The sequence below is a fragment of the Drosophila obscura genome, unplaced genomic scaffold, assembly GCF_018151105.1.
Source record: "Drosophila obscura isolate BZ-5 IFL unplaced genomic scaffold, ASM1815110v1 contig_186, whole genome shotgun sequence".
NCBI lineage: Eukaryota > Metazoa > Arthropoda > Insecta > Diptera > Drosophilidae > Drosophila > Drosophila obscura.
The window spans coordinates 8,202,652-8,216,075 of NW_024542774.1; the positions used below are offsets into that span (position 1 = coordinate 8,202,652).

Here is a 13,424-nt window from a genome sequence, read left to right on the forward strand (position 1 = left end):
CTTTCTTGGCCTTCATTTCGAATTAATATTTTATATAACACATCATCAGCTTTTCTTTGCATTGCACACACTTTTGCTCTCTCTCTTAGCACTTCCACTTCGTTTCTTTTCACTCCTTTCTTTACGTTAACAAACTTTTCGCAACACGAAGAAAACGGATCTATGTAGCTCGTTTCGCTCGTCCCGTCTTCACCCCCACCTCGCGCAACACTCCTGTAGTAGTTGGCTGGTTGTCTTTATTTATTTATTCGCTAAAACTGATCGTTGGCAGTCGCCATTGCCACTCACTGCAGCCACACAGCTGAAAATGTTGGTGCAAGTGCCACCACAGGTGCAGGCCGATGCCAAAACCGCTGCATCTCTACACCAACAACTACGCGTTGATGCGATTTCGAAGCCGAAATTTGCATAGTTACGCTCAAACACGCACGCCACGGCAATTAACGATTAATTGTTTATTTATTTGCGAAAGATACGCCTACGTCCAGAACAAGTCCAATCCAACGAACGTAACGTTGACGTCTCGTAAACGTAATGTCAACATCCAACTTAACGTTACGAAAAAGCACCAGAAAATCCCAAGCGCCTTTATTTCAATGTGGCAGCACTGTTCCAAAAGCGCGCCAAGTTTGAAATTCTCTACGTTGTTGTAAATAAAACACTTGTTTCTCATTTAAAATATTTGTATGTTAAACCCTTTGTATTTTTGTATATGTATTGTATATGAATGTAAATTTCGTTAAACCAAAAGTTTTATTAGTGTGTCTGTTTAAATATATATTTATGTATATATTATATTTTTGTTTTCTTGGTACGGAACTAATTTGTTGCACTTTACCTTTACCGGCAACCATCATAATTATGCTTGAACTTTTGCACATTTCTATGGCTTTTCAAATTACTAAACTCTAACTAAGACATATCAGTGGTGTTTAATTGTTTTAAAACATACAATACAATACAATAGTAGTTGAAACACACTACAAAGAGACACTGAGAAAAAGACTCGTTAAAATACGCAGCTTACGACACAACTCGACTCGAGTATACCCATTAGTTTTTGTTTTATTTTATTTTTCTCTCTTTTTTTTCTTTCTTTGTGTAAATATGATTTTCATTTAATTTTTTTTTTTCGTTTTTCTTCTAGGAAAATATATGGTTGATATATGCAAATATGACACCATCTGTTTAGTTCTTAAATTTAGAGAGATTAAAATGAACCAGGAAAATATCTGTTTTTGCATTTATCGTGTTAATTCTGAGTGAGGTGTGTGTGTGTGGTGTGTGTGTGTGTGTGTGGTCTGTGGTGTGGTGAGGGGTGGCTAGTGTTGTGGCCTGGCCGTTTATTGTCACACCAGCGCTTTCAATTTGGTTATCCGCGAGCAAAACTCTTCATCCATTTAAAGGGGGACAAGATGGTAAGGAAACCATTTAGTTATAGAAAATTAATGTGTATACAGAAAGAGATCTTAAATGGTGAACTACTAGTATGCTCCTTGGGATAACACTCCAGCATTGACAATGCAGCCCCCACTTATGGATTTTTTGCATGGCTGCTAATGCATTTAGAAAATATGCGTATAAATATATAATATTTGTGTGTGGGGTAGGGGTAAGGTATATGCTGGGGGGTATATTGATTTATTTAGTTAATTATTTATGTGGGAATTTTGCATGATTGGTTTGGTTTGTTTTTGTTTTAGAAACGATGATCCATTCAGTTGTTGCCTTTTTGTGTGTAAATGAGATTAATATAGTGTTTGTATGTGTGGGTGTGTGGTGGTGTGAGTGAGTAGTTTGTTCGTTGTGTAATATACATCATATTATGTACATAAATATACATGGATAATTGCTAATTTCTGTATGGAGTTAGCTGGCACTAGACTTGACTTTAAAATAATAATAAAACTACATACATATTAAATAAATATTCGTCTCAGCTGATACAAGATGAAGCTTAAAGATTCCTCAGTGTGTGTGTGTGTGTATGGGGTAGGGTAGGGTGCAGGGTTATATATAGGTATAGTATGTGTACTAGTAGTGTGTGTTTTTGTGTGTGGGTTGAACGCTTTTTGGTTCTATCGACATGTTTCAGAGTTGTCTAAAATCCAAGTGACACGCACATTCCGATGGATTTTCTTTTCTTTTAGCAACATTTAATACAGGTATGTATGAGTTTTTGTGGGCGTGGCTGAGTTACAACTAATTCGTAATTAATCGCAGTTACAGGCTAGACACAGAACATTTTCAGCGGTACGACAAGTGCGAGAAAGCTGTTACATATCGAGTGTATATATATACACCATTATATATACATATACATATATGTATGTATGCATGTATAAGCTAGCCAAATTCTTTCGCGTTGCAGTTAAGACGAGGACGACTAACCAACAAACAAATAGAAGAAGATAGCATAGATAGAATGGGTACTAATACACATACATATTACACACAAATGAATGTCTAGGTCAACATATATAGTAGAGAACATTAAATAAAATAATCACAATTTGATGCTGCAGCAAGTTTTGGAAACTTGCAACACAAAACAAAAAAAAAACAAAACTAAAAGCTAAAGCTACATTTCGTTTCGTTTCCGCTTCGTTCGGATCTAGCCGTGCTGGTTGTTGTGTGGGTGTGGGTTTGGGGGTTACGTTATGGTTACGTGTTCTTAACGCCATCGAGCAGTCCCAGCAAAAACATGCAGATCATCGAGATGAAGGTCAGGCCGAACATAACGATGCAAACGGGCCAGCATCAGTCTGTGGCTGCCTTGCGCATTATCTTCCTGGCAAAGCCGATGGCCGTATCTCAGAGAATCTCACAGCAGCGACAGTAGCGTGGCCGTTGTCCGCTGGTCACCGCCGGCGGTGTGCCCGGAGCAAAGTATGCATGCACCTTGATATTTGGTAAATGGTTCTGCAAAACACACAAACAAGACAAGAGCACACTCGTTATGTAGTAATTATATATCTTTCCACGCGTAAGTTCTCTGTGTCCTCTCACCTTCAGCTTGCGTATGGCGGTGCGTGTAATCAGCTGACAGTCGAATAGTTCGATGCGCTGTAGGTTGTGGCACGAAACCAAATGCTCCAGCGTGCGGTCCGTTATCAGGGGACAGTTGTCCAGCTCCAGAACGGACAGTATCTCTGCGGCACAGCTGCCAGTAGTCAAGTGCCGTATGCCATCGTCCGTGATCAGTTCACAGTGCGACAGGGTCTACAGAATTACCAAATTAAATATTTAAAGTATATTGTAGCAATTGAAGAGGGAACCAGGTAGCCATCCTACCAATTTCTCTAGGCCGGGACAGCCTGTGGCAAGATGAGCGAGCGTTAGGTCCGTGATTTGATTGCACTCCTCCAGATCCATGCGCTCCAGATACTTGCAGTTGCGTCCCAGGGCCTGAAACCCAATGTCCGTGAAGTTGCGACACCCGGACACCTCCAGTGTGTTCAGCAGGTGATTGTGCTGCGACAGGGCCATTAGCGAGAGATCAGTTAGGTCCGCACACTTGGACACGCAAAGCTTTTGCAGCTTGGGACACTTGGCGGCCAGCTGGCGCACAGATGAATCGCTTATGGTCTAAAGGAGGGTGGAACACAGAAATCTTAGAAGTATGGTTCAAAGGTAAAGACTGATTCCTGGTGGTAGTCCTACCTCACAGCTGTGCACATTTAGCACCATTATATCGGGACAGTATTTGGCCAGGCACATTATGGCATTGTCGTTGATCTGTTTACAACCTTTGCTGCTGAATTTTCGCAGCTTGACACAGCCGCGGGCCAGCGCCTCGACCCCGTTCTCAGATATCAGATGACACCACGACACATTGATCTCCATGAGGTTCTGCAATGTAAGAAATTAGTTGACCCATTAGTATGGTTTGCCAGACACTCGTTTCGAATTGTTAAGTGGAATAGGCTTACGGGACAGCCATCGGATAGATATTTGAGGCTATTATCTGTTATGTTGGAGCAAGAGTCCAAATTAATGGCCGTTAGTTTGGTGCAATATCTGCTGATGGACTGTGTGGATATATCCGTTATCTTCTTGCACTCCGACAGATCCAGATGTTCGATGTTGTGGCAGTGATTCGCTAGAGTTCTACACAGAATCAATTACCCATGGTTAGAAAGGCATCAAAGGGAGGGGAATTGTGGGCATGGACTCTTACCTCACAGACTGATCTCCCAACGATTGACAGCCACGCAGCGACAGGGACTTGAGAAAGCCGCGACATCGTTGCGAAATATTCTCAATCACCGGACCCTAAAGGTAGAACAAATTTAATTTAAAGAGATTTAAGAGATTTAATTTAAAGAACGTAGTTTTATCCCCATAATATATACATACATAAAATCATTTACCCTGCGTATGTAATAGTTTGACTGAAGTTTGATGGGGGGAAAACTCACCTCGATATCACGTTGAAAATCAAATAAATTGATTTTCTGCCAACTGGAACCGTCCAGGGCGAGCACATTCCAGTATTTGCACACCTGCAATAAGTGGGGAGTGGGCAGGGACATTCAAATATTCATTAGTACAGGTGGTACCAAAAGAACTCCCGCTCTGTACTCTACAGACCTGTGCACAGCGGCATAGCGAGACCACATCCAAATAGGAGAAAACCCGCAGCAGAACCTCCTTTGGCAGTTGTTTGATTAGCTCATCGTCCAGTTCGGTGGCTCCTAGGAATGTTTGCTGCAAAATGGAGAGTATATGTCAGTTCCACTATATAATGTACATGTACATATATGTATGTATGTATATATTGTATCGTTCTAATTGGATATGTGATGGCTCTGCTGGGGCTCTACAAAATCAATTGACAAAAATTGAGGCGACTTTTTCTTTGATTGGATTGGACCCAAAAACAAAACAACAAATTAATATATAAAATATAATTCTTGGGGAAAACAAATTAATTGATGGAGGAATCAAAAGAGTAGAGCGAGAGAGTTAGACAGAGAGAGAGAGAGATACTGAGAGAAGGGGGTTTTTGGTGGGAGGGTGGCAATGTACAAATGCTTGACCAAGAATGATATAACGACCGCTGAAGGAAATGTCATCGAAGGTGGAAACGAAAATCAATTTGATTTTTTGTTTTTTTTTTTTGGGTTCTTACTGGCTGCTGGGCGTCGTCCGAATCCTGGCCAAGATAACTGTCTGTGCTGATGGCCTCAGACCGCTGGAGCGGCTGCCTCTGCTGCTGATCGTCATCATTGTCAGCCAGGCAGGCGGCATCGGGGGAAGCCGACAGGCTGGACGAGGAACAGTCGCTCATGGCTGAGCCAGAGCCAGAGCCAGAGCCTGAGGCAGAAACAGAGGTGGGGGCAGGTGCTGCACTGACCACCACTGGTGTGGCACTCCCAAAGGTAGCAGAGCGCCAGATGCTGCTGCAGAAGCCGCTGATGAGATTTGTGTGTGTGTTGTTGTTGTGGCTGTGGCTGTTGCTGTTGTTGCCGTTGCCGTTAGTAATGACGCTGATGCTGCTGCTACTGTGACTGTTGCTGTTGTTACCGTTACCACTACCACTACCGTTACCGTTCAGTTGTAAGCTCAAATTATGATTGTGGTTGTTGTTGTTGTTCGCTTCGCCCCGCTCTGCGGATCCACTCCCACTCCCACTGACACTGGTGCTGTTGGTGGAGCTGGCGCCTGTTCCAGTGGTGCTACTGCTGCTGCTGCTACTGCTACTGAAGCTGGCGCTGGCACTGCCGCTGATACTGCTGCTGCCGCTGGGCGCAAACATTGTGGGAGTCTCCTTTGTTTTGCTCGCTCTTATCAGAAAATGACGCTTCTTTCTGCGTCTGTCCTCAGCCGCTGCGCTGCTCTTTCAATTAACTCTTTGGCAGGCGCGCGCGCTCTCTCTCCCACTGAACCGCTTCGTCTTCGCCTGAAGTCTTCGTCGGTAGCCTCGTCGTTTTCGTCTTCGTGTGAATGCACGATTAAAATATTCACAAATTGCGTCTTTGAATCGTTGCTCCCGCGCGCTCTCTTTCTGCCACTCTCCCTGCTTTACCTGCTGTTGCTGTGGATCTTCCTCTCCTCTCTCGCGCAGCTAATTTCGATAATCTTCGTTTTTATTTATTTTTAAACATTCGCAATAGCGTCTCTGCCGCTTCCCTTAATCTCGTCGTTGCACCGGGAACTGTTTTTCGGGATTGTGTGCACGTGAGAAAGAGAACAACAACAAAATTATTAAGAGACTGGGCTTTAAAGGGTCGGATCGGCCTCCCAAGGTTGACAACTTCGGGCCTCACTTGCGCACCGCTCTAATTGAAATGCGCACCCAACTCTGAGAGGCTCCAAAGAGGGACGGAAGCGAAGACTGGCAGTGAGTGGCACTGGCACTGAGAATGCTGGCCCCGCCACGCCCCCTTCCTGACTGTCATTCAACTTAAATGAAAAATCATCAAAGGCAATTGAAAAAGGCAATCGAATCGAACGTGCGACGAATTTGAGTGAAGCGCGAACAAGAAAACAAAGTAGGCCTGATATTCAGATGTAGTTCGACTGCAAGATACCCCTTGGTCGAAGTTGGCTGTACTGTAAATCAAAGGGAACTCTCAATTTTAATCAAAAGGAAACTGTCCACCAAGTAAACATCCACGGTATTGCCTCCTCGGAAGGTCACAAACCCCTTATTTAATTTTGATTACTCCTTATTGGGGCATCTAAATACGGGCAAGTTTCTATTGTTCTTTTCATTGTAAATTTCACAATAATTACAAAAAAAAAAGTGTAAATATATGTATATTGTTATTAAATTGTTGCTTATACGAGCATACATACATATGTACGAGCATCGAATAAAGCGATTGCCCCAAGGTCCAATGAATTATTGATTGCTGCGGGGGATCTTGAACCTAAATGGAAGTTGACACATTTTCATATCATATTCAAGGGGCGAGAGAATTAGTTTATCAAAACAAGCGAAACCATTAATAATATTTGGTGTGTGTGTGTGTGTGTGGTGTGTTCTGTTTGTGTGTGTGTGTGTGTGGGGGCAGAAAGAACTCTTAATGTGTCCCCCGGGAATGCAATCAGAGCAATTTCAAGAAGGAACAATTGAGATTCATGGAACACAAGCGATACGTTAGGCGGCATATGCACACCCAAGTACAGTGGTCACTCACAAATGTCAACCCTATTCCCCCCATACAGCTCCAAAGGGGTTTCGGATTCCGAGTGGTCAATTTTATATGGATTTAATATCAGACCAGGCTTATAAAATAGTTATAGTTGTTGGAAAAGTTTATGTAAGTTGTCTTTTCGGAGACACCGTCGTAGTTCAAATTCAATTCGCTTTGAGTGATAGAAGTGACAAGTGCAAGGCATTTCAGTTGATTGTTGTATTTTGCATGCTTTATTATTTATTTGATCATGCAACACATGGCGTATACGTAACACACACACACATACACAAATACATACCAAAGCTTACATGCGAAAGCTCGATAATAAAACAGCTGACAAACGATGAGGAAGAACTGTGTGGGAAAGGAAGAGTTAGTTAGATGCGTGTCAAAGGCTTTGCATTTGAAAAACGGTATACAAATTTAAAATTCCCGTTCAGGCATTTCCCTTGCTTAGTGACCTCGAAAAATAAAAGGTAACAACGAACACCCACACACCCACAGTCATACCAATAGAGCCACATGACAACCAGTAGTTCTCTGCTGCTGCGGCTGTTGCTGCTGGCTGCATTTTATATAAGCCATGGCCAAAGTCAGTTGGACAGACACCACCAAAAGTTGAACTGTTGTGGCTGCCATCGATAGCGATGGACAAGCTTTGTTCTGTTCTACATATCTACAACAATACATTATGTATACTTCACTGTACAATGCACATACATATGGCTTATATATGCAACTGCAGCAACAAGGTCAGCGAGAAAAGCAGTAAACTGGGTCACCCCTCCGAATTGGGTTGCATTTAACGTTTGTTGCTATTGTGTCCGATGCTTCAGATAAATATAGCACATGGTTGGGTACATGCTCTACAAAACCTTATCGCCAGGCACAACAACAAGGGGAAAACAGCTGACACAAACACACCAAAAACAGACGAAACAGCAGAAAAACAGCAAACGAAGTGCAAAAAAAAAAACTTTAAACGGTATTTGCAACAGCAGCAATACACAGAACACACACACACACACTAACTATACACATACAAAAAAAAAATATCCACAATTTACAACAATATACCATTTGTTTATACTTTCTGCTTCCGCTGAGTTATTATCGCATTTAATTGCATTGAACGTCCCAGACTGTGCAAGAATGGATTTTTAATGGTTTTTCGTGCAGTTTTCGATTTTGTTTCGGCCTGGCCTGGAAAAATAATTGAACGAACACCAACAGAAAACAGAACTAGGGGTAAATGCAGAGGCGCGCGAGACACTAGGGCTAAGACAAGACACAGCGAAAGCGAGCCAACATCGATGAAAACAGAGCGCCGAATGGGGAGTGTGAAACTGAATGGCATCAAGATTGAGCTCGAGAGAGCAAAGTGCAGAAGAACAGCTGAACAACACGGTTTGCTGCTCTCCGACAAATGACTGCATACAGAGGGCCCACAAAGAGAGCGAGCCAACCAGCCTCGTCAGCTGCTGCGTGTGCGGCAAGAGCGGGTGGCGGGTGGCGTCTTTTGGGGCGGTGCAATGCACCCACGCCAATAAAAGACATAAAATAAAAGCAAAAAAAAAAAACAAACAAAGTCTCAATGAGAACGAGTCTGTTTGAGGTGTGTGTGTGTGTGTGTGTGTGGAGAGAAGAGAGGGACCACAGGCAGAGTTCAAGCTAAAGGCATGAGGATTGTTGTATGCCCTTTGCAAAAGGACTTTCAACTTTCAACTGCGGTGACAACAGTTAAATAAATTTCCGTACATTAATTGTGTGTCTGCTCAAAGCATCTTGAACTTAGGTGGTTGGCAAAGGGGGTGGAGAACAGTTCTAGATGCTAATCTATTTTTGCTACCCATTCCATTCAAATTAGAACAAAAAGAAGTCCAAAACTCTTTTACTAAAGGGTATCTATGCATAAGAATCGGCCGCCTCTCTCTCTCCCTCTCTATCATTACTCTCACTCTCTTGCGCTTGCAATGCTTAAGCTGTTGCAGTGCTGCCAGACCTCTGCAGCAACATGCACCCGTCAGCTGTTTATCTTAACGAGCAATCTGTTTACTTTCGTTTGTTATTGGTTTTCCGCTTCGCTTCGAGGCTAGATAAGCTTTTGGCCATTGCGAATCGCTATAAGCTCCAAATGAATAAGTGTTTCATTCCATCGGTTAAACCATACGAGAACGCAATTTAAACCAGTTAACTACCTCACCAACTGGGTTGCGGACACCCACCCACCCCTCTCTCTCTATCCTTGTCAATTAACACTAGTCTAACCATTTCGGCGACGCACTCTCCCCCCCTTCCCTGTTTGCTTATCTACACTGTAGTACATATTGCACTTGGCTTGGAGCAGAGTTTCTTCGGAACGAAAGTCGCCATTCCGTCAATGGTCATTATCTGAGAGGGGATGGGGCTGGGAGGATGGCGAGTTTTCAGTGAGTTTATTGCACTTTTGCCTGGAGCCATCGGGCGGGCTGGGGGTGTGGGCACATTAGCCACTTACACTTTTACATTCTTTGTAAACTCCTTTCCTTGTCCTTGTCGTCCCGACAACAAAGGCGATGACTCCTGCTGGTTCTGCTTCTCCCACGGTTGATGAGGCTGACTTCAAAGCGTGCCCAGGAAACAAAGAGACAACCTCTAGTAGTTGGGGTTAAGAGGAGAGGGCGAAACAGGAATCTGTTTACTGACAAACAGTCTGAAGGAGGAGGAGCGAAAGAGAGCAAATACACAAATGGCATGCCAGGAAGCCAGTCAGTGTAGGTGCGGGAGGTGCGGGCGCCCTAAGCTGGAGCAAGACAAAGTAGAGGAAATCCCCCTGCGTAATACAAATACCACACACCCAAGCAAACCCATTCTTGCACTCCCACGTTGCAAGCCGCAGAGCATTAATTGCAGTTGTTCTTGAAGGGGTTTATACGCATATACATGTACAAATTAAATACATAACTAAACCTGATTCACTTGGTTATATTAAAGAGTAGTGCAAAGAGGGTTGGGGGGTGCAGAGTACTCTCAAGTGGTTTACTTACATCGAATCGATGAGGATTGCGTCCAGAATTGGTCATTTTATGCCTTGCGATTTTAAAAATCAAGAAATGCAGCAGCTCACTCTCTCTCCCCTCCGCAGAAATTATATTCTCTGTTGGCCGGCTCTCCTCTGCTCTGTCTCTCTCTCTCTCCCACACGCGCACACAGACACAGCTTTGCTTTGGGCTCTTTGTGTGCTTATATGCGTGTGTGTGTGTTGTGAGCAGGAAATTATGCGTCGCTGTTATTGTTGTTCTTCTTCTTCGTCTTCTTGTTGTGATTACTGTTCTTGCTTTGGGTAGTTCTTTGTTCTTTTTTTTTATTAATTGAAGTTCCTGCTGCTGCTGTCTTTGCATCTGCTGCTGCGTGCGTTACACTTCTATCACATCACAATCACAACAACAACTGCATTCGCTGCAGTTTTTCGCCATTAAAAATATATCAACCTGCAACTTTATTGGCCAATCCGCTGCTTGAAGCGTAAATAATTTTTTCTCTTTCAGGCATTTTTTTCGCATCTCCCCTGCACTTGTTGCTGCTCGTTTTTACTGCCTTTCAAACTGTTAATTTTTATGTAATTGCAATTTTTTCCTCGCTTTTAAATGAAACTGCAGTTGCCAGTGCACTGGTAGTACCTTCTAGAGGTGTCAAACCATCGAGGGCACTATCGATAGTATCGATATTTTACCGATGGCCTCTACTATCGACGGTTTTGAGACTATCATGATAGTATCGAGCTACAGTCGTTGCGCTTTTGATATGTTTGGATTGGCTGCTATAAAATACCAAGATACAACAGGTGAACAAATCAACAGGTGGCATCTAATTTTTACAATCGACAAGTTCCTAAAAGGTTTCAATGGTTTTTTAATAATTATTTGAGCCCGATACTATCACGATAGTATCGATTGTTTTTTTCAAAACATTCAACGTTGATATTTCTCGATTTTGATATTCCGTTTAATATTACTAGCTAGCTGGGACTCTCAGCCGTTAACAATTAATTTTATCCAATTCCTCAATAAATTTTGTTCAGGATTGGCTATTTCTCAGAAGTTATTTTTATTGGATTATTTACATAACAAGGTTCAAACAAAAACGGCCAAAGCATAAAACGTAAATGTTGACTAAGTGTTGCTGGTTAACCAAGTTTCTTCTATGCGTATGGACTTTTGTATACCTTATTTCTTTTAATTGATGCTAATTTTGTTGTTCCAATTGACACCATTGGATTAACATTATCTTAGTGATTTGTATGTTTGTGTTTTATGTATACATTTATCCCGGTCCTGATACCTATTATTGGAACCCGTGAGCTGCAAAACTTTTTTAATATCTTTAGAACAGAGACGGAATAGTTTTTGCATTAATTGGAGCCTGAAAATTCAAACAATATCTCAAGTCCATAATATCCATTTTCCCAAGGTATGCAGATTGTTGCTCATTCCGTGCCAAAGTTGCACAACAATGCTGCTACTTCATTTCCCCATGTTGCTGAAATTTTTCCCATACAAATCAAATTATCATACGGGAACGCGTATGGAATGACGCAACAATGAATCTTTATGGTAACTACACATTTGCTACAAATTAACAACATATTCATGTAAATTTCGACAGCGACCTCTAGCAAGGGGAAAAAATTTTGCTGTCTTCAAAAATACGGGAATCAAGAAAATACCCAAAAATACTACAAAAAAATTATCTAAAAATGCAAGGTTTGGTGTGAACAAATAAACAATCAATGAATAATAATAATAACTTTTGTAAATTCTTCTTGTCCATCTTTTCTCTTTGACTTTTTAGTGCAAATATTACCACGATATCTTTCATCTGCACTGTGTTCATATTATGCAAGTTTAGCCTTTTTACACTGGGGGCTCTCCTTCGCCGATGACAAAAAAAGAAAAAAAAGCTTTTATTGGGGGACGGCCCTTTTTTTTTTTTTTTTTTTTTTTTTGAAAAAAAAAAATTTAAAACAACAAAAAACAACACAACCGGAAAAAAAAAAAAAAAAAAATATTTTTTTTTTTTTTTTTTTTTTTTTTTTTTTTTTTTTTTTTGTTTTTTTTTTTTTTTTTTTTTTAACCCAAACCCCCCCCCCCCCCCCCCCCCCCCCTCCTTTTGGGGCGCCGGGGGACCTTAAAATTTTTATTAATTTAATTTTTTTTTTTTTTTTTTTTTTTTTTTTTTTTTTTTTTTTTTTTTTTTTTTTTTTTTTTTTTTTTTTTTTTTTTTTTTTTTTTTTTTTTTTTTTTTTTTTTTTTTTTTTTTTTTTTTTTTTTTTTGTTTGATACCCAAAAAAAAAAAAAACCAAAAAAAACCAAAACACCCCCCACCCCCCCCCCCCCCCCCCCCCCCCCCCCCCCCCCCCCCCCCCCCCCTCCTCCCCCCCCCCCCCCCCCCCCCCCCCCCCCCCCCCCCCCCCCTAACATAAAAGTCGTGCGTAAATTGAAATGCCAACTGGTCGACAATGGGTTAATGTTGGGGGGGTTTTTTTTATAATTAATCGCTAAAGCGAATTGAGTTGCACGCCTACCAATCTGCAATAACTAGATGCTTCAGTTTGGTTTTTTTTTTATATTTTAAGATGCTTTTACGTCAGTTGACGGATGCGACGTGTAGAGGGGGTTTAAGTGGGTTAAGTTCGTTCGCTCGCATATCGGTATATTTTAGTACTAAATTTCGTAAGAAGAAGGGTCCAAATTAAAAAGAATAACGATAATATAATAAAAATAAGAAAACAACAAAGGAAGCACGATGTGGCCGCTTGTTATGGCCGTCCTCAGGCGCAATGCCGTTTACATAACTCTGCCCATTGCCGGCGTGGTGGGCTTCATTGGCTATAATCTTGAGAGCCTGCTGTCTGACAAATATACTCCATACAGTCGTAAGTGTGCCTACAGAACTTTCTAGTTGATCTTTAATACCATTCTTTTGCAGCCTCAATTCAGGAAGTGCGAGCCAAACGCTTGACCGACGAGAGTCTAACATCGAACGCCACCAATGTGGAAAAGCTGCGGCTCGACAGCTCTGTTCTGGAGCGGAATCTGTCGCCTTCCTTGCAGCCTAAGGCTTGATTTAATTGTATTAATCTGTAAATATTAGCTAAAATTAAAAAAGTTGACAAAATAGAAGCAAAAAATGTTGTCAACGACATCCCTTGCGGGGATCGAACCCGCGACCTTTGGATTAGAAGTCCAACGCGCTATCCTCTGCGCCAAAGGGACAGGTGGTGGACGCTGTGCAAAT

At 41.8% G+C, this 13,424-nt stretch overlaps 2 protein-coding genes and 1 non-coding gene across 6 annotated transcripts; 1 reads left to right on the top strand and 2 right to left on the bottom strand.

Annotated features, from left to right (window-relative positions):
- Positions 1-2,025: 2,025 nt before the first annotated feature.
- On the bottom strand, positions 2,026-10,814 carry LOC111078275 (F-box/LRR-repeat protein 20). Of its 4 annotated transcripts, none has more exons than XM_022372870.2 (10): positions 10,175-10,814; positions 5,135-6,160; positions 4,594-4,710; positions 4,422-4,505; positions 4,181-4,275; positions 3,933-4,110; positions 3,664-3,852; positions 3,295-3,588; positions 3,010-3,222; positions 2,026-2,922 (listed from the first exon to the last, which is right to left on the bottom strand). In XM_022372870.2, the coding sequence occupies exons 2-10, from the start codon at positions 5,759-5,761 to the stop codon at positions 2,815-2,817; spliced, it is 1,905 nt and encodes a 634-aa protein (XP_022228562.2). In that variant the 5' UTR covers positions 5,762-6,160; positions 10,175-10,814; the 3' UTR covers positions 2,026-2,814. The 4 variants fall into 4 exon arrangements, with proteins under 4 accessions (XP_022228562.2, XP_022228563.2, XP_022228564.2 ...); XM_022372871.2 differs by lacking the exon at positions 10,175-10,814 and adding an exon at positions 8,226-8,468; XM_022372872.2 differs by lacking the exon at positions 5,135-6,160 and having other exon boundaries at positions 10,175-10,809.
- Positions 10,815-12,838: 2,024 nt separating this feature from the next.
- LOC111078266 (small integral membrane protein 12-A) lies at positions 12,839-13,331 on the top strand. Its single transcript, XM_022372857.2, has 2 exons — positions 12,839-13,062; positions 13,116-13,331. The coding sequence occupies exons 1-2, from the start codon at positions 12,933-12,935 to the stop codon at positions 13,250-13,252; spliced, it is 267 nt and encodes an 88-aa protein (XP_022228549.1). The 5' UTR covers positions 12,839-12,932; the 3' UTR covers positions 13,253-13,331.
- Trnar-ucu lies at positions 13,330-13,402 on the bottom strand. Its single transcript has one exon. It is a non-coding gene; the product is annotated as a tRNA-Arg (tRNA).
- Between the last annotated feature and the right edge of the window lie 22 nt (positions 13,403-13,424).